Source organism: Pelophylax lessonae (genome assembly GCF_965119305.1).
Source record: "Pelophylax lessonae genome assembly, chromosome: 1".
Classification (NCBI taxonomy): Eukaryota; Metazoa; Chordata; class Amphibia; order Anura; family Ranidae; genus Pelophylax; species Pelophylax lessonae.
The window spans coordinates 457,785,434-457,812,175 of NC_138768.1; the positions used below are offsets into that span (position 1 = coordinate 457,785,434).

Consider the following 26,742-nt stretch of genomic DNA (forward strand, 5'->3'; position numbering starts at 1 on the left):
AAAAGCGCAGATGAACCAACATAGATAGAGTGATCTGTTCCATTTCTTTTGTTCAGCCTGTATGCTTTGCAAATTAGCAAGGTTGGGGAGCAGACATAAGTCCTTATCTACAGATGTGCTCTTGTTTAACCATTTGCCGACCAGCCCACGCAGTTATACGACGGGAGGTCGGCAGGTTCCCACGAATCGCTGTACCTGTACGGCAGGCCGCGGGAGCGCCGACCCACTCGCCCAATCCACGGGGCCAGTAGCCGCGATTGACGCCGGGCACCCGTGAACCCTCCCCGTGAAGAGAGAACGGCGGTCTGCTGTTGTAAACGCAGCAGACCGTTGTTCTCTCAGGAATCAATGCAGAGCTCCTGTGTTCCTCCTATTTAGGAACACAGGTCTCTGTATTGATTTCACAAGCCCCCCCCCCACAGTTAGAAAACACCCCCTAGGCTCACATTTAACCCTTTGATCACCCCTGGTTTAACCCCTTCCCTGCCAGTGTCATTGGTACAGTAACAGTGCATATTTTTAGCACTGATTACTGTAGTAATATCACTGGTCCCCCCAAAAGTATCAAAAATGTCAGTTAGGGGTCCAATCTGTCCGCCGCAGTGTTGCAGTCTCGCTTAAAATCGCAGATCACTGCCATTTCTAGTAAAAAAAAATAATAAAAATGACATAAACCTTTCCCCTGGTTTGTAGACGTGATAACTTTTGCGCAAACCAATCAAGTTACGCTTATTGGGATTTTTTTTACCAAAAATATGTAGCAGAATACCAATTGGCGTAAAAAGGTGAAAAAAAATTTTTAAACATTTTTTTGGGGGTGGGGAATGTTATATAGCAGAAAGTGGAAAATATATTTTTTTTCAGAATTGTCGCTTTTTTTTGTTTATAGCAAAATATAAAAATCGCACAGATGATCAAATACCACCAAAAGAAAGCTCTATTTGTGGGGAAAAAAGGACATCAATTTTATTTAGGTACAGTGTCGCACGACCGCACAATTGTGCGGTAAAATAACGCAGTGCCGAATCGCAAAAAATGGCCTGGTCGTTAAGGGGGCAAATCCTTCCGGTCCAGAAGTGGTTAACTCCCAAACACAAGTTTCCTTCTGAAAAAGAAATTCCTCTTGCAATAACTGTACTTCTATCAGGTGTAATAATCACCTCCTACAGCCTGAATCCATATAATAAAATGATCTATAGGATGGATAGACGTCAAGTGGGTCTTTACAGCACTCTGAGCAACAGCGCCATCTACCGGCAATTGTTCAATATTCCAGTTCTGTGTTGCTTCCGCCTTTCTCAAGATGGCGGCGCCGTCTGGATGTGAGGTGGCACTACGCGGTCCGTCACTTCCGGAATCCTGGGACAACTTGTCAACATGGCTAAGGCCAGGCTGGAATTGAATTTCGTGCGGCTGCTGTCACGGTGCGAGTCTATGGCCTGTGAGAGGAGAGAGCAGGGGGAGTGGAGGCTGGAGAAGGTGAGAGAGACCTCACTGAGGTGTTCTGCTCTATACCAGCCCTCAGAGTTCTGCAACACTACAAGACCATTCATTGTGTTTACTCATGTTTTCTCCTTCTCGTGTCTAATAAAAACGGCAGGGGGCCGCAGTCTTATTACACAGAACATAGAACTATAATGTGGCTTGCAGTAGTAGTATGTACTTCTACATGCTGTACTGCCATTTATGTAGAGCAGAGATTCCCAGTCAAGGGGACTTGAAAATACTTGTATAGTGGTGGGGAGTTGAAGGACTTAATTCTGTTTAGTCCGCAGAGGAAAAGTGCATAAATGACCACAAAAGCTCTGCAGCGATGTTATCTAAAACCATTCTATAGTTCCAGCTAGGGTTGCCACCTCATCCCTTTAAACCCTGAACACAGATGAGTTGCACAGGTTCTGAGGCTAATTTAATGCAGAGAAGGCTCCAAGTGAGTTTATTTACCACCTTAATCAGCCAGAGACCCTGTGTAACAGGGGCGTAACTACAGGGGTTGCGATTGCTACCGGGCCCCATGCTCCAGGGGGCCCATTAGCAAACCAGTGGGTGAACTTCCAGGATTGCAAAAGTCACACTTGCGACCGGGCCCTGGCATTGCACCACTGTGGGGAGGCCCCAAGATTGCAGGAAGGGAGCCCACTGCAGAACTTGTGAAAGGATCCTGCTGCGGGACCGTAATAAAAGGCCATGCAACGAGAATAAAGAGCCCCAGGATTAGTGGGAAGAGCCTGGGCTTGAAGGGAAGGGCCCCGGCCAGGGATCTGGGGGGGCCCTTCATGGTTTCTTGCATCGGGGCCCTGAAGGCTCTAGTTACGCCTCTGCTGTGTAATAAATATGTGTTTGGTTTTAAACGGATAAGGTAGGCAACCCTGGCTCCAACTGCTGAAACCTCAGCGGTATGTTGTGTCTTCTGCATCTCGTAAATGGCAACGAAGTTTCCCCTATGTTACACTGTGTAAGCAGGTTGGCATTTTATTGCAGAAGAGACATGCAATGTCTCTTCTGAAATAAAACCTGCCTACCTGCCTGCGCACAGCAGTTCCCCAGACTATAAACTGAGCTGTGCATGCGCAGCTCAGCTTACAGCAACCGGGCTGACTGTGCCGTGATGACTAGCTCCTGCGCACGGGCAGGAATGACTATCCCATGCCAGCCAATGAAGATGAACCCGGCAAACCGGAGAAGGTGGGTATCCTCCCTTTAGTTCCCCTTTAAAGCTGTGCAGCCAAAGCTTGTTTGGCTGTACTTGTACTGTGAATCACAGGAGTGCAGTTCATTCTGCACTCCTGTGACCCTTTTTCAGCAGACAGCGGGCTGAACCTATGGACTGATATCACAGAGCTGATCCAGGCTGGGGAAAGATCACGACCATATGGTTAGGATTTGTCCGGTACTCTGGATCGGCACCTGGCGTAGCCTCTTAATGAGCCGCTGAGAGCCTGGGCCAGCCACTCCCTTCCCCTCTGCAGCCCTTTGCTCCAATGAGCAAGGGTGGGTTGGAGGCTGAGCTGGGAGCATTGATTGACAGTGCTGAGAATCGAGTAATCAGTGGTCTTTGATCGCTCAGTTCCCAGTCCTAGAGCTGGTGGGGGGCAAGTGCAACATCGGACTGATGCTGCATCCCCTAGGTAAGTATGATTCTTAAAACAAAACAAAACTTCTCTTTTAACAATTTCAAGTCTGGACTGTTTCAACCCCTTCCTGCCCTGCCCAGACCTTTTCCTTTTTTCAGTTTTCAGTGCTGTCACATTTTGAATGACAATTACTTAGGCATGCAACACTGTACTCAAATTAATTATTTTTTTGAGACAGAGCATTCTTTTGCTGGTATTTAATTACCAAAAATAGTGTAGACACTGCTCAGGAGAACAATGAACAGCAACCTGATGTGGGTGCCCGACCCGGCTCGCCACCGCAACTTCAAAGGCGAAAGGGAAAAATAATTCCAATAAGTGTATGTTAATTGGTTTGTGTGAATGTTAGAGTCCACAAACTCTGGTGTATGTGTGTATGTATGTATGTGTGTGTGTATGTATATATATATATATATTCATCAGTTATGATGTACTGACGGCCTATCTTATTTATTGAGGCCCTAAAATCACAGGACAGTACAAATCAGTACAGTCCAGGGTGTTTAATAAGAGGCTTGGTTAGTTTTTTTTTTTAAAATTTTTGTCATTTTTTGCAAAAAGAAGAACTTAAATAAAATTAGTTGTGGGGTTTTTTTTTTCTCAACCTTGTCTTTTTAACAAGCTATTTTTCACACACAGCATAGACATACTTACAATTACATCCCAAAACACATTTTGCTCCTCCTCCCGAGTTTAGAGATGCCACACGTCAGACTTTTGCGCAGCCTAGATGCTTGAGGGGTCCAAAAAGCACCTTTTGGGCTTTCGTGATGCTTAAATTACGCATCTGATTTCCTTACTCCCTATCATATTTTTTGAGTCACTGGAGGACCAGGACAGAAGAAATGCCCACAAATATATTTTTACACAAAGTTGTCAATTAATCAGATAGTTCTAGCACACAGCATAGGCATACTTAGAATTACACTGCAAAACACATTCTGCTACTTTTTTACAGGATTGGGGGTACCACATGTGTGAGACTTTTTCACAGCCTAGTCACATAGAGAAGCCCAAAGTCCAGGCAGCACCTTCAGGCCTTCTAGGGGCATACATTAAACATGTATTTTCCTGACTACCTACCTATCTGTCCCATTTATGGACACTGCCCAACGTCTCCTCACCACCTGTAAAATGCTCAAGAGTGATCTGAACAGAGATTGTTCTTTAGAGAGCACCGCACATGTGAACGAGGCCTTATGGTGACACTGCAACTGGCTGCACTATTAGGGTTCGTTCACACGGTTGAACCTTGAGGTTAGATTCAAGTTTTACAGCTCCAGAACCGTTACCCCCTTTTGCTACATGCAGTGGCTTCGATGCTTTGCTTTTCAGCCGTGACTGGAATTATACCTGATTGAGGTTGTCATTCTTACTATCACACACTCGCGTGCATGTGCGGAGCTGGGGATATTTTCTTTTCTCTCTCCAGTAACCGTAGGAGTTAGGACAAACTCCACTTCCTTGCAAGCACTTCTGCATCAGCGGATGCATCCACCACTGATACCATTCCCTGAATCAGCTGAGCGGCACACTACATTGTCTAGGGGTCACAGGAATTATACCCTCTGTCACTTTCGGCAGGCAAAGCGCCGACCAATTGTGACCCATTCAAATGAGGGTGCTTGTGCATGTCCAAGGGGTTAAGGCAGGCAGTGAGGAGGTGATACAATGCCTGCTTACCACCGTTTTATATGCTTTCTGAAGAGCGATCCAAACAGATCACACGTCAGAGAGCACTGCGCATTCGAACAAGGCCTTATGATGACACTGGGACTGGTGTGGTTGTGATTGGGGACATTGTAACTTGGTGCACTGGTATGGTGAGGTACTGTTGTGGCAGTGATCCTGTACAATGGTTGGCTGCTCTGACGACACTTTGTCAATGTAACCAGCCATTGTCTCAGATCATGTCCATAGCAGTATAATGTCACCATATTTACACTTCACTGCTCTGGTGACAGTATGTGAAAAGTGTGGATTTTTTTTCATACTGTCTCCAGAGTAGTGCAGTGTCACTATAGGGACATTATACTGCTGTGGCTTCTATGCAGTACATTGTCACCATAGTGACACTGTACTCTATACTGCTCGTTTACTATGCTCTGTGATCCACTGTGCACTCTAGAAGTCATGTAGGAGCAGCCGATGAGGGAGGAGGTACAGGTATGTCCACCTGTATTGACACTTGTTCTATCTGGCCTATGTACATAAGCAGTTAAAGTGGAACTTTAGGACAAAAAAGAAGTGCATACAGGCAATATTTTTAATGCAGAATAGTCTTACTATATCTCTTTTGTAATAAAGTTTCTTACCTGCCTGTCCACACTGTACTCTGAGTTGTGCAAGTGCAGCTCGGTACACAATTTTGGTAATACCAAGATGAATTAACACCCGGGCATGCACAGGAGTGACAACATCTCAGCCGGACCAATCAAAACAGCCGAATATGTCATCAGCTGTCAGAGGGGGCTATGGGACACATCAAGGCTGGAGTGAAGGTGGGTATAGTTCTGCTTTGAGAGTGCATGCAGCCTTTTACAATCTGGTGCAAAGAGGAAGCAGTGTAGAATCTGGACTGTGAGTGCTGAGGCATGTGTCCCGAGACATACCAGAATCGATTTGACCCACCTCTCCTCAAGATTGCACCGGCCACTGGTCCATTAAAGTGGAACCCATCCCTGCAATACTTTACAGACAAGGAAGCTGCCATCTTAGCCTCTGTTTGATCTGAAGTTGTCATGGTGCTGTACATGTGATCAGCTATGACATCAATCACTGGATGGCTTGATCGTTTAGTTGAGAGCTGAAATGAGCACACTAGTTACTCTAACAGTTGGCATTCATGACATGCCTTGGATGGAACTTTATTGGGAACATTGGTGGGTTTAGTTCTGCTTTAAATCTGAAAAAGAAAAAAATGTAGACTCTTTATTGTAGAAGAGATATTCAGTGTCTCTTCTGTACTAAAATCCACTTACCTGCCTGTTTGTAATCCTCTGTAGAATGTACACTGAGCTGCACATGCACAGCTCATTTTACATTTCAGCACAGTGCCTGTGTGCTGGGATGATTGTGTTCTTGCACATGCACAAGAGGGATGTCATCCTACATCAGGCACCCAAAAGTACCTGGGGAGAAAATGCCAGGAAGGGACCTCATGGGTGTCAGACCACTGGAACAGAGAGAAGTATTTTTTGAGTTTAGTTCCGCATTAAGGTGCTTTCATTGGATGAGACTTGCTTCTGTCTGCAGCATCAATTTCCTTCGTTACACTTTGCATGAATCACAAAAAAATGCTGCTGTGGCCCTAATACAACTGCAACATACAGACGAGCCAATGGACTGTATTATTATTGTATTGCACCATCTGCATCTGCCATGGCCCAGACACCCATCATCATGGAGGAATGACTAGCTCTCCACCCCACAGTGGACCCAAAACCCCAGAGGAGCCACAGATCCAGGGAAATCGGTTTCACAGGCAACACCCCAAGCAGGCCCAAAGATAGCCTTAGACATGCCAATAAAATATAGTACACCCCAAGGAAACCTCTAGACCCTCCTTCATCCCATTGACACCAACACAGTGGAATATTTTTCCTCCCACTTTAATCTCCTCCTACAGATATATTTTGGCTACACCCACCATTTGGTGAGGTGTGTTAAGCACGTTGCTCTTGGCTCCATCCCCTACTCTACGCTCTGTCGAACCTTCATTAGGGGTACAATTTAGACAAATGAACTGACAAGTGGTACCTAAGTGAACAAAGGGTGGGAACCACTGATTTAGAGGCTACCTTCATTTTGGCTGGAACCACATATTAAGATCTGTATGAATGTGGGTCTAAACCAAGGCATGCTTCATATTTGCGTGGACACATGGTGCTAGTGTGTAGCTTTGCAGTGCCTTTCTTTTTACCCTTTGTGCATATAGGTGCACTAACAGCCTATTCAGAATGAATAGTTTACGGTAACATTGTATTCCAAAGCACACGTACACTTTATTACCAAAAGTATTGGGATGCCTGCCTTTACATGCACGTGAACTTTAATGTCATCCCAGTCTTAGTCCATAGGGTTTAATATTGAGTTGGCTCACCCTTTGCAGCTATACCCACTTCAACTCTTCTGGGAAGGCTGTCCACAAGGTTTAGGAGTTTTGGATGGGAAAGCCTGGCTCCCAGTCTCTGCTTTATTCATCTCAAAGGTATTCTATCGAGTTAAGGTCAGGACTGTGTAGGCCAGTCAAATTCCTCCACCCCAAACTTGCTCATCCATGTTTTTCTGGACCTTGCTTTGTGCACTGGTATAAATCATTTGTTGGAGGGGGATTATGGTGTGGGGTTGGGCTTGGCCCCTTAGTTCCAGTGAAGGGAATGCTTAAGGTGTCAGCATACCAAGACATTTTAGACAATTTCATGCTCCCAACTTTGTGGGAACAGTTTGGGTATGGCCTCTTTCTGTTCCAACATGACTGCACACCAGTGAACAAACAAGGTCCATAAAGACATGGATGAGCGAGTTTGGGGTGGAGGAACTTGACTGGCCTGCACCTCAACCCGATAGAACACCTTTGGGATAAATTAGAGCAGAGACTGTGAGCCAGGCTTTCCCATCAAACATTAGTGCCTAAACACAAGAATGCGCTTCTGGACTAATGGTCAAACATTCCCATAGACAAACTCCTAAACCTTGTGGACAGCCTTCCCAGAAGAGTTGAAGCTGTTATAGCTACAAAGGGTGGGCCAACTCAATATTGAACCCTACGCACTAAAGGCCCGTACACACGATAAGAAATTCTGAAGGGAAATTTCGTCCGACAACTGATCTGCCGATTTTTATATTGTTAGTATGGTGCTTTCGACAGCTGACTCAGACTTTTCGGCTGACAAAATACTGATGTGCAGGCTATATAATTTTTGTCGTCCGTCAAAACAACGTCCGATTTTGATCTCATTAGTACAGATTTTGACGGAAAAAAATCTTAAGAGCAAGACTAGGCATGCTCAGAGACGAAAGAACACATACAAAGCAATCCAACACATGACATCACTTCTGAAGTAGAATTCTGTCATACGGGAAAATTTGTATGAAAATAACCTCTTCACTTTCCACATCAGGCTAGCATGCCACAAAAAACGGACGACAGATCGTTCGATAATCTGATCATGTGTACGGGGCTTTAGACTGGGATGCCGTTAAAGTTAATTTGCATGTAAAGACAGACGTTAGAATATTTCTTTTTAATATAGTGTATACATGTGTGTACGGGCCCTAAAGGGTTGTTCACACCAGCCCTGTTCAGCAGTGTAATGCAAAGTATGAACAAGGCAATACTGGTATTGTTTCAGTTGTGCTGCCTTGGTGTTTACTGAAACTAAGCCTGCATTCACACCTGAGCGTATTGTTTTCAGGTGTTTTTTAGAGCGTTTTTGGGCGTTTCTCTGGCGTTTGTTGGGAGTTTTATGAGTGTTTTTAGGGCATTTTATGAGCGTTTTTTGGGGTGTTTTTTGAAGGCGTTTTGATCTAAGTAAAAAAATGGGTGTGTTAAAAGGGGTGGAGACCACCTGTGTGTTTGAAAAACACCCGTGAAACACCAATAACTGCGTTTTTAATGCATTCCTATGGGACCAGAACAGCTCTTGATCAGCCCAAAAAGAAGCTCCTGTACTTTTTTGAGCTACAGGCAATTTTGCTTCAGGGGACAAAATGCTCAGATGTGAACAGGGGCAATTGAAATTAGTAGGATTTTGATTGTTGGGCGTTTTGGATTTTCACAGATGAGTGTTTTATGGGCTAAAAACGCTCAGGTGTGAACAGGGCCTAAGTAGGGCAGGTTGCATTTTTACACAGCGTATTGCTCCCAGATTGTTTTGGCTTCATTAATTTGTCTGCTTCTGCAGTTCGTGTCCTGCAAGGAAAGTCACCATCATAACAATCTTTATTATTTACTCAATTCCCATTTGCTTTGTCTCTAATTAGAAAGTTCTATATCTTTCCAGTTCCTTGCCTAAGAAATGCTGTGCTTAAACAGAAAAATCCTTTGCTTCACTACAAATATGCCCCAGGACTTCCAACAGTAGAGGCTTGGTCCATAATCTAAGAGGTAGTGTAGGCAGCTAAAATCTGTTAGTTACCTCATCTAAACAGCAAATTGACAAGACATTAACATGGTTCTTTGAGGATAGCAGTATGTGAACCTAATTTAAAAAAAAAATTCTAATATATAAAACAAATATAACTAAATTTACCTAGATTAAAAAGCAGCACGCAGAAAGACCAATATATACAGTTTTTCACATGTACAGGTGCATCTCCTAGAAATAGAATATCATCAAAAAGTTAATTTATTTCAGTAAGTCAATTCAAAAAGTGAAACTCGTATATTATATATAGATGCGTTACACACAGTGAGTGATATATTTCAATAGTTTCTTTCTTTTAGTTTTGATGATTATGGCTTACAGGTAATGAAAACCCAGAATTCAGTATCTCAGAAAATTAGAATGTTACATAAGACCAAAAAAAAAAAAAAGGATTTTTAATACAGAAATTCTGGCTGACTGAATTATGCCCATGTACAGTACAGTATGCACTCAATACTTGGTCGGGGCTTCTTTTGCATGAATTACTGCATCGATGCAGTGTAGCATGGAGGCTATCAGCCTGTGGCACTGCTGAAGGGTTATGTAAGCCCAGGTTGCTTTGATTGTGGTCTTCAGATTGTCTGCATTGTTGGGTCTGGTGTCTCTTCCTCTTGATATCAGCATCTCCATAAAGCTGGTCAGCAGAGGAAAGAATGAAGTGCTCTAGAATCTCCCGGTAGAGGGCTGCGCTGACTCAGAAATTGATAAAACATAGTGCACCAACACCAGATGGCTCCCCAAATCATCACACACTGTGGAAAATTTTGCATTTCATTTGGAAATCGAGGTCCCAGAGTCTGGAGGAAGAGTGGAGAGGCACAGAATCTAAGTTGCATTAGGTCCAGTATAAAGTTTCCACAGTCAGTGATGTTTTGGAGAGCCATGACATCTGCTGGTGTTGGTCCACTATGTTTTATCAGGTCCAAAGTCAGCGCAGCCCTCTACCAAAAAATTCCACAGAACTTCATGCTTCCCTCTGCTGACCAGCTTTATTGAGAAGCTGATTTCTTTTTCCAACAGGCCTTGGCACCTGCCCTCACTGCCAAAAGTACCAATACCTGGTTTAAAAATCATGGCATCACTGTGCCTGATTGGCCAGCAAACTCACCTGACCTAAACCCCATAGAGAATCTGTGGGGTATTGTCAAGAGGAAGATGAGAGAAACTAGACTCAACAATGCAGATGAGCTGAAGACAACTTTTAAAGCAACCTGGGCTTCCATATCACCTCAGCAGTGCCACAAGCTGGTCACCTCCATGCATGCCGCATGGATGAAAAAGGACCCCCAGCCAAGTATTGAGGGCATACTATACTGCACATGGACATACTGTTCAGTAAGCCAACATTTCTGTATTAAAAATCCTTTTTTTTTTTCTTTTTTTTTTTTTTTTTTTTTTTGTTGGTCTTATGTAATATTCTAATTTTCCTAGATACTGAATTTTGGGTTTTTACTAGTTGTAAGCCTTAATCATCTAAATTAAATAAATACTTGAAATATATCACTGTGTGTAACGCAGCTATATAAAATATGATGTATGAAAAAATATACCAAGGTACAGTATATTCCACGCGGCAAGGAATATTCTAGCAATTATGATATATAGTATAGGGTGCAGCAGCTGCTATAGAGTAAAAGGATAAATGAAAGGTTTAGCCTTCATAATAAGCTCAGCTACAGCGCTTGCTGAATATAACCCTAGTGGTGAAATCCAGCAATGGGTCACTAAATTGACAAATTAAAAAATACAAATAATATATGACAAGTGAAAAATATCAGTGACTTTTACAAATAAATCAATATAAAATAATAATAAACATATAGTGAATGATCAAATATGGATGTATCAACTCCAAAGTAAGTGACTGATTGTGCCCAAACAGTTCAAATAATAAAGTCCTTGAGTGATTGTGTTTATCCAATAGCTTCAATAGTGGATATCCATAATTTCTGTGACATCGGTTTGTTTCACCGTGGTGTGGGTAAATTAAATGACTTACCAGATCTTACGGCATTAGGACCATTCACGCTTAATTGCCCCCTGGGCTGGGATGGGTTCCCCTTTAGATTACCAGTGAACTGGTATAGGGTTCCTCCTCTCATCGGGCACACAAACCAAGGGTATATAGGAGAAGAAAAGAGCTTCAGATGGTGTAGTAAGATTAAATGTTTATTGCCCACAAAAGCATGTTAAAAGCAGGTAAAACAATACAGGTGCTAAAAAACGCCTGTCAGCGGTCAGCTAGCGAGCTGCACGTCCTCTCTGCAGAGTATCGAGCGGAGCTTCCGGCTTGCGTTCCACCTAACCTGACGTAATTGCGCTATGCGTTCCAATTTTACGCGTTTCGTCACTTCCTGTGATGTCCTCAGAAATAGGAATGCATAGCGAGTCATGTGTATTTATACTAGGTGTACCGCCCCTATCTCCGCCCAAAGTTAATTGTAGCCGGAAGGAAATACTACGGACGAGTCCCCGCCATGCTGATTTACAAGAATGAATGCCTGTGTCACCCTCATTTGCGCCCAAAAAGTGTATGGTACCGGGAAAATCAAATATGCCAAATTAATAGCGCAACAACAGAGGGGATATGCAGCCATACAGACATTACAAATGCAACTATAAATACGTACAAGTTATGTTTAAAATTTATATAAATAACAATTGCAGAAAATAAATCAAATTAAAATTGCCCACTACCAACCCAAATCAATTCCATAGAGGTTCTTCTATTGTATACATCTCATTTCTTGAGGCCCTGAAATGTCAGGACAGTACAAATACCCCCCAAATGACCCCTTTTTTGAAAGTAGACATTCCAGGGTATTTAGTAAGAGGCATGATGAGTTTTTTGAAGTTGTAATTTTTTTCCCACAATTCTTGGGAAAATGAAGAAATCATTTTTTTTATTTATTTTTTTTACACAAAATTGTCATAATAACAATTTATTTCTCACACACAGTATACGCATACTTGCAATTAAACCCCAAGATACATTCTGCTACTCCTCCTGAGTTTGGCAATACCCCATGTGTGAGACAGCCTGGTCACATACAGAGGCCCAACATTCAAGGAGCACTGTCAGGTGTTCTAGGAGCATAAATGATGCATGTCATTTCCTAATGACCTATCACACTTTTGAAGGCCCTGGAGCACCAGGGCAGGGGAATTGCCCACAAAATGACCCCATTTTGGAAAGCAAACACCCGTACGTATATTCTATGAGGCATAATGAGTCTTTTGAACATGTAATTTTTTTCCACAAGTTTTTGGAAAATGTGGAAAGAAAATGAAAACATATTTTGTTTTTTTTTTTACACAAAGTTGTCAATGTATAAGATATTTCTTAACACATGGCATGTACATAGCAAAAATCACACCCCCAAAATACATTCTGCTACTCCTTCTGAGTATGGCGATACCACATTTGTGGGACTTTGTCACAGCATAGCCACATACAGAGACCCAACATGCAAGGAGCACCGTCAGGTGTTCTAGGAGCATAAATTACACATGTAATTTCATTACAACCAATCACAATTTTGAAGGCTCTGGAGCACCAGGACAATGGAAACCCCCACAAAATTACCCCATTTTGGAAAGCAAACACACCCCAACACATAATCTAGGAGGCATGGGCTGCAGACAGGGTACTCAGGTAGACTGATCGGCTTCAGAAAGGTACTCGGGTACTCTGGGCTGGCGACAGGTACTCGGGTACTCTGGGCTGGAGACAGCTACTCGGGTACTCTGATGAGCTACAGAGAGGTACTCGGGTACTATGATGGACTGCAGAGAGGTATTCGGGTACTCTGATGGGCTGGAGACAGGTACCCGGGATACTTTGATGGGCAGGAGACAGGTACTCAGGTACTCTATTGGGCTGCAGATAGGTACTCAGATACCCTGATGGGCTAAAGACTAGTACTCAGGTATTCTGATGGGCTGCAGATAGGTATTCTGAAGGGCTGGAGACAGGTACTCAGGTACTCTGATGACAGGTACTTGATTACTCTGGGCTGGTGACAGGTACTTGGGTACTCTGATGGGCTGGTGACGGGTACTTGGGTACTCTGATGGGCTGGTGACAGGTACTCGGGTACTCTGGGCATGAGACAGGTACTTGGGTACCCTGGGCTGGTGACAGATACTCGGGTACTATAAAGGGCTAGTGACAGGTCCTCTTTATTGGGGGGGGGGGGGCAATCAGTGTGATTTATTGTGCACTGTAATCGGTAACTAGCTTTTACCACACTCTCCTCACACAGGATCGGTGTGTGAGGAGGAGAACACAGTAACAGCTAGTTACCATGATCTCTGTTGACATTCTGTGACAGGCTGTGATTGGACACAGCCGGTCACATGGCAAGGAGCCAATTTCATTGGCTCTTTACCCTGATCGGGGATGGACTGTGTCAGAGTCGAGTCACGCCGTATCCCTGACTGCTGCGTGCCCCCGGGGGGCGGGAGAGCAGCGGGAACGGGCGGACATCGTATAACACCCGCCCGGATCGATGCAGTGTTCCTGCCGGCGTCATTTTACAATGCTCCGGTATCGAACTGGTTAAACAGGAATAAAATAGCCAACAATTACCAATCCAGTAATATACTGACCAACATCCCAGTGTCCCAAAAATATAGTTTAAGTATAAGAAAAGACTCCCAACGGTGCAGAATATTGATGTAAATCCAACAAATTATAAAATGGTAAAAACCGTAAATTCCAAGGCTCGCTCTGCCACTGGCATTTTCCCAGCATGGCGTGATTATGTTGGCTTTAAAAGCTCCGCCCTATGCATTTTTAACATCAACAGACATCCTCATGGCTTATATGCATGTTGTTAGGTCTACTAGGCTTGTGAAAGTTTAGTGTATAAATAAATACTGTATTGTTTTGATGTATAATTTTGGGTAGGATGGAGGCTCCAGGGGCGTGATGCTCGTTTTTGCTTCTTTTTTACCTACATGGATAATTGCCGGATTATGATATTGTTATTAGAGCACTGAACAGGATTACATTTGGTACACTCCGGAGTGTTATTGCATTGTTCTGTTTTTTTTTTTTTTTTTTTTAATATAGAAATGCTATGTGTAATGGTGATAACGTTTTTGTGTGATGCTGATTGAGAATTTTTGAAATTTCCCCTTTTTTCTTTTTTTTCGGGGGGGAATATAATGGAAATTGGGTATGTACTATGGTCTCAAAATGGGGGTATTAAATTGTAACCCTGTTGTGTAATGTTTATTGTATGTGTTAGATTATACTCTTTGAATGTCACTCTTTCTATAATGTACCTACACATGGCAATAAAAACCCTTCTTTTTTTTTTCTTTTTTTTTTCTTAATTTTTGAAAGTAATTTTTTTCATAAATTTGGGCCAAAATTATACTTCTACATATCTTTGGTAAAAATAACCCAAATGAGTGGTTATTATTTAGTCTGTGTGAAAGTTATATAGTCTACAAGCTATGGTGCCAATCGTTGAAAATTGATCACACCTGATGTACCAACGGCCTCATTTCTTGAGGCCCTGAAATGTCAGGACAGTAAAAATACCCCCCAAATGACCCCTTTTTGGAAAGTAGACATTCCAGGGTATTTAGTAAGAGCATGGTGAGTTTTTTGAAGTTGTGATTTTTTTCCCACAATTCTTGGGAAAATGAAGAAAAAACATTTTTTTTTTACACAAAATTGTCATAATAACAAGTTATTTCTCACACACAGTATATGCATACTTGCAATTACACCCCAAAATACATTCTGCTACTCCTCCTGAGTATGGCGATACCACATGTGTGAGACTTTTTTACACAGCCTGGCCACATACAGAGGCCCAACATGCAAGGAGCACAGTCAGGTGTTCTAGGAGCATAAATTATACATCTAATTTCATTACAACCAATCACACTTTTGAAGGCCCTGGAACACCAGGACAATGGAAACCCCCACAAAATGACCCCATTTTGGAAAGCAAACACCCCAACACATAATCTAGGAGGCATGGGCTACAGATAGGTACTCAGGTACTCTGATGGGCTGCAGACAGGTACTCAGGTGCACTGATTGGCTTCAGAAAGGTACTTAGGTATTCTGATGGGCTAGAGACAGGTACTCAGGTAATCTGATGGGGTGCAGATAGGTACTCGGGCACTCTGGGCTGGAGACAGGTACCCGAGCACCTGTCATCAGAGTACCCGAGCACCTGTCATCAGAGTACCCGAGTACCTGTCACCAGCCCATCAGAGTACCTGATGGGCTAATGACAGGTACTTTAATGGGCTAGTGACAGGTCCTCTTTATTGGGGGGGGGGGGCAATCAGTGTGTTTTGGGGTGCACTATGATGGGTAACTAGCTGTTACCACAATCTCCAATGAAATCTCCAATTTCATTGGCTGTTTACCTTGATCGAGGATGGGCTCAGTGCGAGGGACAAGCCTCACACCCGATCGCCCCCAGGGGCGCGCAGTAGCGGCGAGAGCGACAAAGACTTCCTGCCGGCGTCATTTTATAATGGCCCGGTATAGAAGTGGTTAAACTTCTCGCAGGGCTTCAGGGTGAGTTGTAGCCACTTATCTTTTCTAATGTAGGTGTAAAATGTTGTGGTGGGCTCCAAGAAAGAAACTTAGGTTTAGATCAATTTACATCTTACAATTCTAATCCAACTTGCGCTTCCTACCACATACCAAGTAGAAATTGTCGCTTAGGCTGAATTCACACTGGCATTAAAAACAGGTATTTGAGAGGCTTTAAAAACGCCCCTCAAACGCCTATGCACAAGATACAATAGACAGCATATAGTGCTGTTCACTCTATCAAAACATGAAGCATTAGCGTCACATCGCTTTAAAATTAAAGCCTCATGTCGAGTCAGGAGGTGTTTGAAGCCTTTTAACGCCTCCAATTCAAGTCTATAGTAACGTTTTGCAAATGCTCTGGCAGGCAGTTTGCGGGACATTAAGATTAGCTTATTAACTGTAATGGAATAGGAATTTGTGGAGCAGTTTTAATGCGCCTTAATGCTTGTCAAACACTTCAGAACTGCCTATAGGGCGTTTGTGGAACATTTTTAACTCCTCTTTAATGCTTGTAAAACACCTGTGCCCATACTAATGCTCATTAACCACCTCCCACCCGGCCACTGTACATATACGGCCGGGTGGGAGTCTCCTCCTTCTGATCAGACATTCCCGAACGTCCTGCAGAAGGAGCGAGATAGTGTCCCTCGGACACAGAGCAACAAGTTTTGGCAGGAGGGCCCTGTGATTGGCCCTCCTGATCACATGACGGCTGTGTCCAATCACAGCCGTCATGTAATGTAAATACAGCCGTTGTAAATACAGAACATTGATTACCAGTGCAGCCCTTGGGGGGGGGGGGGTGCCACTAGAGCCACCAGGGATGCCCACCCATGACCACCAGGGATGCCCACCATGGCCACCAGGGATGGCAATCAGGGCACTGAGAGAATGCCAGTGGTGCCCTCCCTATCAGTGCTTCCCACCAGTGCCCAATATTGCCATCTATCAGTGCCGCCTATCAGTGCCCATCAGTGCTGCCGACCAGTGCCCATCAGTGCTGCCTATCAGTGCCACCTATCAGTGCCCATCACAGCCTGCCAGTGGTGCCCTCCCTATCCGTGCTGCCCACCAGTGCCCATTATTGCCATCTATCAGTGCCGCCCACCAGTGCCCATTATTGCCCACCAGTGCTGCCTATCAGTGCCTATCAGTGCTGCCTATCAGTGCCCATCAGTGCTGCCTATCAGTGCCCACCAATGCTGCATATCAGTGCTACCTATCAGTGCTGCATATCAGTGCCCATCAGTGCTGCATATCAGTGCCACCCCATCAGTGCCTCCTCAGTGGAAAATAAAAAAAATGGAATATAAAAAAAAAATGCACGACTCCAGACGCAACGTCCACACGCCCCTTCTCTGAGCCGGCTACCATTGTCTATCTGACTGGATACATGCGGGACGCCGTGATTGTATTTCCAGCCACCATCCTATATGTGCTTGCTTGTACTACATTTATGTGAGTAGTTTTTCTTAAATAAACTTCACCATTGTCATTTATGGGATTACGCTCTGGTCTTTTTTACACTTTTTTTCTATACATCCATCTGACCTTTACGGAGCTTCCTGGAGGAATTAACTTTTCCACGTCATTTCCTATGGTTTCTTGGAGTTTCTAAGATCTATGTGACATGCTGTATGCTTCTTGGAGTTCCTGAGATCTATGCGATATGCTTTATCTGGCGAGGCTTTCTCATTCATTTGAGTAGCCATGGCTTTTTGGTAAGCTGCTTCCTATATTAGTGCACTGTGGTGTCCCCACTCTACACATTCCCTGGGTGTCACAGGAAGGAGGGACTGTTATCACAATTACCTTCTTGGATTTTTGTTGAATTTGGACTTTCCTGGGGACTTTTAGTCACTCCTACACTTTCTATATGATTTTTCATAAAGTAATTTGAATGAACTTTTGTTTCTTTTTTGTCACTGTACTTATTATCATTTTTATGCTTAGCGCTGCACTTTTTGTAAATATTTGCCTCCTCATCAGTGCTCATCAGTGCAGGAAAAAAGGTATCTATTTACAACATTTTATAACATAAAACAAAAAAACTTTTTTTTTTTTCAAACTTTTCGGTCTTTTTTTATTTGTGCACCAAAAAAGAAAAACCTTGCGGTGATCATTACCACCAAAAGAAAGCTCTATTTTTTGGGAAAAAATGACACAGATTTGGTTTAGGGACAGTGTTGCATGACCGCGCAATTGTCATTCAAAATGCAACAGCACTAAAAGCTGAAAATTGGTCTGGGAAGGAAGGGGGTTTAAGTGCCCAGTATTGAGGTAGCTAAAGAGGAAGTAAACCCTCCTCTACAAGTTGTACCTATAGGTAAGCCTATGATATGACTTACCTATAGGTACTGTAAATATCTCCTAAACATGTACCGTTTAGGAGATATTTAGCTTACATGCAGCCAGTGACGTTACTGGCGCATGCGCTCTGAAGGAACGACCGCTGGTGCCGTTCCTTCAGAGTCCCATGCCGTGACCGTCGGCTCCCGCGCGCGTGCGCGGGAGTGACGTCACTGTGGCTCCGGCCAATCAGATGGCCGGATGTCGCGATCCTGGAAGAGGGGCGACTGAACATGTCGCCCGTCATAGAGGTAAGTGGGCGGCACGGCGGGGGCTCGTTGTAAGGTAAGTATTTCATAATGAGCTAGTATGCGATGCATACTAGCTCATTATGTGTTTCTCTTTCAGGTTGTAAAAAAAATAAATGTTAAACGAGTTTACAACCTCTTTAAAGTGAGTCTAATGCTAACGCTATAGGATCGTTTGTTAGGCATTAGAAATGTAGTCAAGTGTCTTTAGCTAATAAATTAGAATGTCATTAATAATTTACAAGTTTTGATTGTACCTCAAATCATTCCCTCTAGCAAACATAATTTCCAGCTTGTAGAAATGTCCATATGTATACTGCTGTATATTTTTCATCCACATGGTGTCAGTAAAACTGTGAGGTTTAAATGATGGTGCCACTAGCCAAGAGAATAACCTCACATTTCATTGTAGGAATAAACTTTGTACACCTGAAATGTTTAGGGTTATACTGACATTTAGCAGCATTGTTCATGTTTTGGCCCCTTTCACACGAACTATCCGACCAGATCCGCCTGTCAGTTTTTTAGGCGGATCTGATCGGATCATCCACGCATTCCTATGGGGCAGTGGATGTCAGCCTAGACATCTCCGCTGACACTCACTGCCAGCCGCATCCGATCCTGCCTGTGATATCCAGGGGATCGGATGGGAGCGGACAGGCGGTCCGCTCTCATCCGATCCCCCATAAAGAGCAATGGGGCTCTGACACCTCCCTCTCTACACACAGTGCCTAGACGGAGCTGTCATCCGCCTGCTCAGCGGGGATCGGCGGATCAATCCCCGCTGAGCAGAGAAAGGACCGCTGCAGGCAGCGCAGCGTGTGAAAGGAGCCTACGGCTGGTTTCTGAGAACAGAACATTGTTTTTCTTGAAAAACAGTTTTTTTTTTTTTTTTCTGGAAACCTTGCAAAGAATAAAGTTATAGAATATGCTTTAGCAAAAATAACTGCAAGGCAGCATTTTGGTGCAAACCATTACAGAAAATTGAGAGGTCACCCACCTGAGTGCCGGTTCACATTCGTGCGATTGCGGAGTTCGCATGTGCGCGGTGTGAATTTCAGCCATACACTTTTTTTGGCTGTATTCGCACCTCATCCACAATAAACACGCACATGAGGCTTTTTTTCATCCGCAGCAGAATCGGATCTCATAGTGGTTCACACTAGTGCGATCCGATTCTGTGCGAACTTGCAGATCGCACTGCGATATGTGATCGCAACTGGGGGTGTCGTTAACTTTTAATTGACACCCCCTGCGTATCGCATATAGCAGTGTGAACTGCCAGAGGTGCGGATGCGATGCGGGATCACGCTGCATATTCGCAGCGTTCCTGCATCGCACAAATGTGAACCGGCACTTAAAGACAATTTTGTAAGCTTGTGTTTATGATTGAAATACTGATGCACAAGACAAAAAATATATATATATTTAGTGCTGTGACTGGGTAAATAAAATAAAGTTTCTGTTTGAATACCTATATGATTGTAGTAAAAATCAATAAATACAGAGCTAACCTAACCCTAAAATGTATTACAGTGAACCTTTAGCTTCTATTCTCAAATGCATCCATATAAAAGTTACTAAGATAAAATGCTTAGTTTAAATATACCATTTCCATAGTATGATAGAAAAAACGCACAAAGAACATAGCTAAAAGTTCAAGTGCTAATAAAGACGTCTTTAAAAATAGTGGCATCTTGTTTCTTTATACAGTCGTAAATTATGTTAAGCAAAGAACTTCCACTAAAGTGATGGATTCCCTTCAAACTTAAAGCGTAACTCCACTTTTGAGAAAAAACATTCACCCCTGGGTAATCTCTGTACATTACAAGGATTTTAACAAACTTTGTTGCAGATTCCTATATTTTGTTATTCTGAATAAATCATTGTTTGTTCCTCTGTGCTGAGCGGGTCAAATGGGAGTGGTTTCATAATTATCAATCAGCTGTGGCAGCTGCAGAGCTCTAATAAGGAAATCTGCTGGGCCTTCATCCCTTTAGATGTGTTCCTATTGGGTATATCTCACCAAAAAAATGACATTTTTGTTGCAGGGGATGCCAGAAATATGACTTGTATCTTAGTGCAGATTTCTGGGAAAATTGGTGAGCCAATCACACAAGCAGGAAATGATGTTTCTGGGGTGTGGTCAGTACACATTCGGTGTACAGAACACCTCCAGGTAGCCATATTGTATTGCATTTTCAGAAATTTACAGCTGCAGATTGAAAAGGTGGGTCGTTTTTAATAACATTCCATTACAATATTATTTGTGTCCCAGTTGTATACGCTATATTGTATACAACAGGGGGGGGCGTAAGGATAATGGGACTTTATGAGGTAGGTTGCTATTGCAAAAATCCAAATGAAAATAAAGATAAAATAGTTTCAAAATATTTGTTTATTTCTTGCTGCACGATAAAAGAATAGATCATGCAGCAATAATCAATAAATAGAATAAATAGAATCTCACATATTCACAGTATAGATACAGACAATTCAGGTATGGAAATACAAAAGGTAGTAAAGGAAATGTCTTGCTAGGCATATACACATAATAAATAGATATATAATAGCAGATACAAATATCATACAACGGCATATATATATATATATCAAATACATAGCAAGAATACATCCAGTGGCTCATGGGCTCTTTCATACATATTGCGTAATCCATGTCCTGATAAATCTTCATATTTTATGGCTCTACGCGTTTCGTGGAGTTATCATCCACTCTTCAGGAGCTTAGTACAAATTTTCTGTCAATAAGAGCTAGTTTAGGCTAAAAAGATTATATGGATAAAGGAAACACACCGATAAGTTCCCTCAAAAGTTTTCAAAAGGTCTATAACTCTGATACTTACATATTAAAAACAACAAAGAAAGTCGCAGAGAAAAATCGCATAGTCTCCCATCGCTGAGTACACTGTGGATATACGCCTGTTGTCGGGGCTGAGGCGGGTAAACGCCACTTGGTCCAAAAAGTGGGGGGTGGGGGATATACGCCCCGGATCAGGCGTATATCTACAGTGTACTCAGCGACGGGAGACTATGCGATTTTTCTCTGCGACTTTCTTTGTTGTTTTTAATATGTAAGTATCAGAGTTATAGACCTTTTGAAAACTTTTGAGGGAACTTGTCGGTGTGTTTCCTTTATCCATATAATCTTTTTAGCCTAAACTAGCTCTTATTTACAGAAAATTTGTACTAAGCTCCTGAAGAGTGGATGATAACTCCACGAAACGCGTAGAGCCATAAAATATGAAATATGAAGATTTATCAGGACATGGATTACGCAATATGTATGAAAGAGCCCATGAGCCACTGGATGTATTCTTGCTATGTATTTGATATATACAGTATATGCCGTTGTATGATATTTGTATCTGCTATTATATATCTATTTATTATGTGTATATGCCTAGCAAGACATTTCCTTTACTACCTTTTGTATGTCCATACCTGAATTGTCTTGTCTGTATCTATACTGTGAATATGTGAGATTCTATTTATTCTATTTATTGATTTTTGCTGCATGATCTATTCTTTTATCGTGCAGCAAGAAATAAACCAATATTTTGAAACTATCTTTATTTTCATTTGGATATTTGCAATAGCAACCTACCTCATATAAAGCCCCATTATCCTTACGCCCCCCCTGTTGTATACAATACTAGGGATGGAGGTGGTTGCTGTGATGCTTCAGATCATTTATTTTTTCATACATATGTATACGCTATATTGTTTTTTCTTTATTTGCTATTTTTTCCCCACAAAAGTGGAGTTACCCTTTAAGTGTTAGCTCAATTTTACTCCACTTGTGAACATTTCAGAGAATCAAGGCACTCGCCAGATTATATTGAATCTCTATCACGAAGAAAGGCTTTGTCATATGGTCCTCTTTACCCCTCCAGAGACTTAAAACTCTTCACTTTCAGGTTCATGTTAGTATGTATGTATTTGTACAGTATCTATGTATCTATTTATCAATGTTTATGTACAGATGGGTGATTCAACACTTGACACTGACCTAATTATTAGATTCTCTTCTAATGCCCCAACAAACTCGAAAAATAATAAATATATAAGGATCCAGCACTATTGACTGACAAGGTGAGCGCTATTGACTCAGATATGCGTGGAACTGTCAATGGATGTGTTGATTTCTGGATGGAGCTACAATAAATAGTGGTGTTCATAGTGATTTAGAGCTGGCCAAAACTCAGCATACCAATGCTCTCCCATATAGGTATTACTTGTTTTTGTCCCAAATTGAGAGTCCTGCCTTTTTAAGGACATACCCTTTTTAACCACTTCCATACAGGGCAGTTAACCCCCTTCCTGCCCAGGCCAATTTTCAGCTTTTAGCACTGTTGCATTTTGAAAGACAATTGCACGGTCATGCAACACTGTACCTAAACCAAATTTATTTCATTTTTTCCCCCACAAATAGAGCTTTCTTTTGGTGGTATTTGATCAATGCAAGGTTTTTTTTCTTTTTTGCTGAACAAATAAAAAAAGACCGAAAAGTAAAAACAAAAAAAAAAAATTTTTTTTATGTTCTAAAATGTTGTAAATACAGTAAACCCCCACTCCATCGCGGTTCAGTTTTTGCAGTCCCGGTATATTGCGTTTTTTCTGTAATGTTATTTTACTATATAAATCATTGAAGATTAAATATGTTTGTGTTTTCCATTGCTCTTACTCTGTCTCTCAGTAACTTTTATGTGTTTAAATGAGTTTCTATTGTTTTAAAAGTGTGTTTAAAGACCTTAAAATGCTTTTAAAAGTACAGTGACAGTAAAAAAAAATCATGCCTACAGTGTATTTTAATAGGGTTTTTCTATTTCGCAGATTTTCACTTTTCGCGGGTGGGTCTGGAACGTAACCCCCACGATGGAGGGGGGTTTACTGTAAATACGTTTTTTCCTGCACTGACGAGCACTGATGTGGCACTGATAGGTAGCACTGATATGCAGCATTGATGGGCACTGATAGGCGGCACTGGTGGGAGGCACTGATAGATGGCAATGATGGGCAGCACTGATGAGGAGGGCACTAACAGGTTCCCTGAGCACTGATTGGCTTTGCTGGTGGCCATGGGTGGGCAATCTCTGGTGGCTCTAGTGGCATCCCCCAAGGGTCTGCACTGGTAATCAATGCTCTGATTACCAGCACAGACCTCCCCCTGTCAGGAGAGCCGCCGATCGTCTCTCCTCTACTCGCGCCGGTCAGGCGCATGCTGAGGAAAGCCGATCAACGGCACTTCCTATTTACTATGTGACCAGCTGTGATTGGACACAGCTGATCACATGGTAAAGAGCCTACGTCATAGGCTCTTTACCGGGATCGGAGATGCAGTGTGTCAGAGTGACACACTGCACCACCGATCGCCGCTCTGTGTGTCCCCCAGGGGGCGCGCAGAGCTTCCTATCCCGCTGGACGTCCTATGACGCCCGGCCCGGATGGGACAACAACTTTTACTATATTTGTTCGGGAAGTGGTTAAAGGAGAAACACATTCAGTGGTTATGAATACTGGTAATAGTTGGCCAATCGTTTATCCAAACCTCTGCTGTAGTTTGCCGCTTTTTACTGCATTTTTTTTTTTCTTTACCTAAAAGGGAAAAGTGGGAAAAAGTCAGTGTTAAAAAAATCTGTAAAACAGTGGGAAAAAGAAAATTCAAAAGTAGTTTGAAAACCATAAAAAGCTAAATTTTAAAAAAATAATAAATGTGCATTAATTTTTTTTTTTTTTTCTACTGGAGCCTGCAAAGTATTGCACCCACGATCACTGGATCACGGGCGCAATGTCAGTCTTCCTGCAGACATTTCCTCCAGCTTTCTTGCTTGTACCTCCTGTTTCTGTTTGAGAGCTGGAGGAAGTGTCAGTGGGCCATGAAGGCCCTTGCAGTCCATTGAGAACTAAGTAGTCTGCGGGAGTGGTAGATGTTACTTTTAGTTTATTTATGCACAGATTGCTATGAATGAACAACACAGCCGCTCCGATTTTACAATGTGTCAGCCTCAGCAGGGGAGAGGAATTCCTTGCTCACTGTCACAGGGAAGGGGGGTGGGGGTTGCTGAACATGGTAACATTTTGCACCCTGAACATGAGGGTAACATGTTCAGAAGGCAAACATATTCTTTAAAGCAGGGATGCACCAATATTGGTATCGGTGTCGATACCAAGCATTTGAGCAAGTGTCCGTACTCGTAAATGCTCCTGATACTGAAACTGACACATTGCGGTGCAATTTGCATCAATACAAAATGAATTGGCACAAATCACACTGCAAAGAATCACACGTGATTTGAACAGGAATGCGTTGCGATTCCCCCCACTGATCCTGTGGGTGTATATAGAAAGAGAAATTTGTGATGGACAGTTTATTAAAAATGTTAGAACTCACAGTACATATGTAGCCAAATGCAAAATCTTCATAGGTGTCCCGGTCCTGCTGATGATAACAAATCAAGGCCGCTGGAGGTGCTCACAGGGCTGGAGAAGATGTAGAGGCGGTCTGCCCCCAAGCTGACATCACTTCCGCCCTATACCCATGGGGTCCCAGAACTTCTCCTCCAGCCCTGTGAGCACGTCCAGCGTCCGTGATTTGGTGTCATCTGCAGGAACGGGATGCCTATAAGGATTTCGCATTGCATTCCTGTTCAAATTGCATGTGATCATTTGCAGTGCGATTTGCGCCAATCTTCTTTGTATTGATACTTATCGCACCGCAACGTATCGGTACTCTGTATCGGCGAGTACTTAAACGGAAAAAATCTATATCGGTGCATCCCTACTTTAAAGCGGAGTTCCACCCTGGAATTTTTTTTTTTTTTTTTTAAATACCCCCGGGACAGTCAGGGCTAGTGCATTCCACAATGGCTAGCCTCTGATCTGTCCCGGGTTGCACTTACATGTTAGGACAAATGCTTACCTTGAAAAAGTCTTGTCCAGCGCTGCCATCTCAGGTGTGGGCAGCTTGAAGCCAGCGAGATCCTCTTCAGCGTCCTCTTCCGCCTTCTTCGGTCCCACGATGCCCTGCGCCGGCCCCGCCGTCACCTCCGGGTCGCGCGCGTCATCCCTCCACAGCTTCTGGGCATGCCCAGAAGCTGTTTAGAAGGGGATGACGCGCGCGCCCCGGAACTGACGTCGGGGCCGGTGCAGGCGCAATGATTCCTGGGAGCTATGACGTTCAGCTCCCAGGAATCATTGCAGAGCCAGGAAGTGAAGACGGGCCGTGGCCGAGGAAGGAGGAAGAAGGAAGTAAGGTAAGTATATTTTCTTCGCTACGAAGTAAGTAAAAAAAAAAAAAAAAAATTTGATTAGCCATTTCTTTTTCAGGTGACCCGGAGCGAGAAGATGGAGGTAAGTATAAAATGAGGGTGGAACTCCACTTTAAAGGGAAATGTGCAATAGTTGTAGGTATTATTTATTTTTTTTTACTTTTTTCTTAATGCTTGGTTTATATTTATACTTTTTAAACATGCGTTACAAATTAACATTTAATATTTGAAAAATAATTCCATTAAAAAGCTAGCACAGCAAAAGTAGCCCTCTTTCTGACTGACTCTTCCTTGTAGGTCTGAGCAGTCAATCAAGGGATTGGTAACCACCATACCACAGTCCTAATATTACTCAACTGGTGCAGATTGATATGAGGCAATGTTACCAGTTCTGTTAACCAGTTAAACCACAGTTTATCCCTAATTTGCATGCCATGTGCTTCCAGGCAGACTAATGGTCTTCTATGAGCGCTCTCCCATGATAGACTGAATTTTTAGGAAGCCAGTTTTAGGCCTTCTCACTATTTATGGGTATAAGCCTCTCGCTACTTTGTTTTCCTTTTCTGCAAGCAAGCAGGGAGTATCAATGGGTTTTGTATGCAGTTTTATTTTGTTTTTCTCTAATAGGTGGACTCTTTTCTTGGCTCATGTGCAATGCTCTAATTTTGTGTTTTATCTGCTCATGATACTGTAAGTTTAGGTAAACCAGCACTTTTTTATATTAGCTCAATAATACAGTCCCATATCATCAGTTCTATCCTTCCTATTCTTTTAAATTCTCACTGTATCTTGTGACCCTTAAAGCATGTGAGGGTCAAATCAAACTTTTTATCATAATCCAATTGCCTGTTTTCTTCCTTTCACACTGTGCTCTTCCCCTCCAGAATATATATCAAACTCTGTTGCACTAAGGTCCAGGGCAAAATCACTCCTGTCACAACTCTCTCTCAGATCGCCTCCTTAGACTGCAGTGTTCATGGTTTCCAATTTCTCCACAGT

At 42.8% G+C, this 26,742-nt stretch overlaps 1 protein-coding gene across 1 annotated transcript in view; it reads left to right on the top strand.

The window, feature by feature from the left end:
- The first annotated feature begins 1,317 nt into the window (after positions 1–1,317).
- USE1 (unconventional SNARE in the ER 1) overlaps positions 1,318–26,742 on the top strand; it is a 194,929-nt gene continuing 169,504 nt past the window's right edge. The window contains exon 1 of the mRNA XM_082273953.1: positions 1,318–1,479. Coding sequence (XP_082130079.1) covers positions 1,378–1,479 — 102 coding nt within the window. The 5' untranslated portion in view covers positions 1,318–1,377. The remainder of the gene's footprint in view (positions 1,480–26,742) is intronic.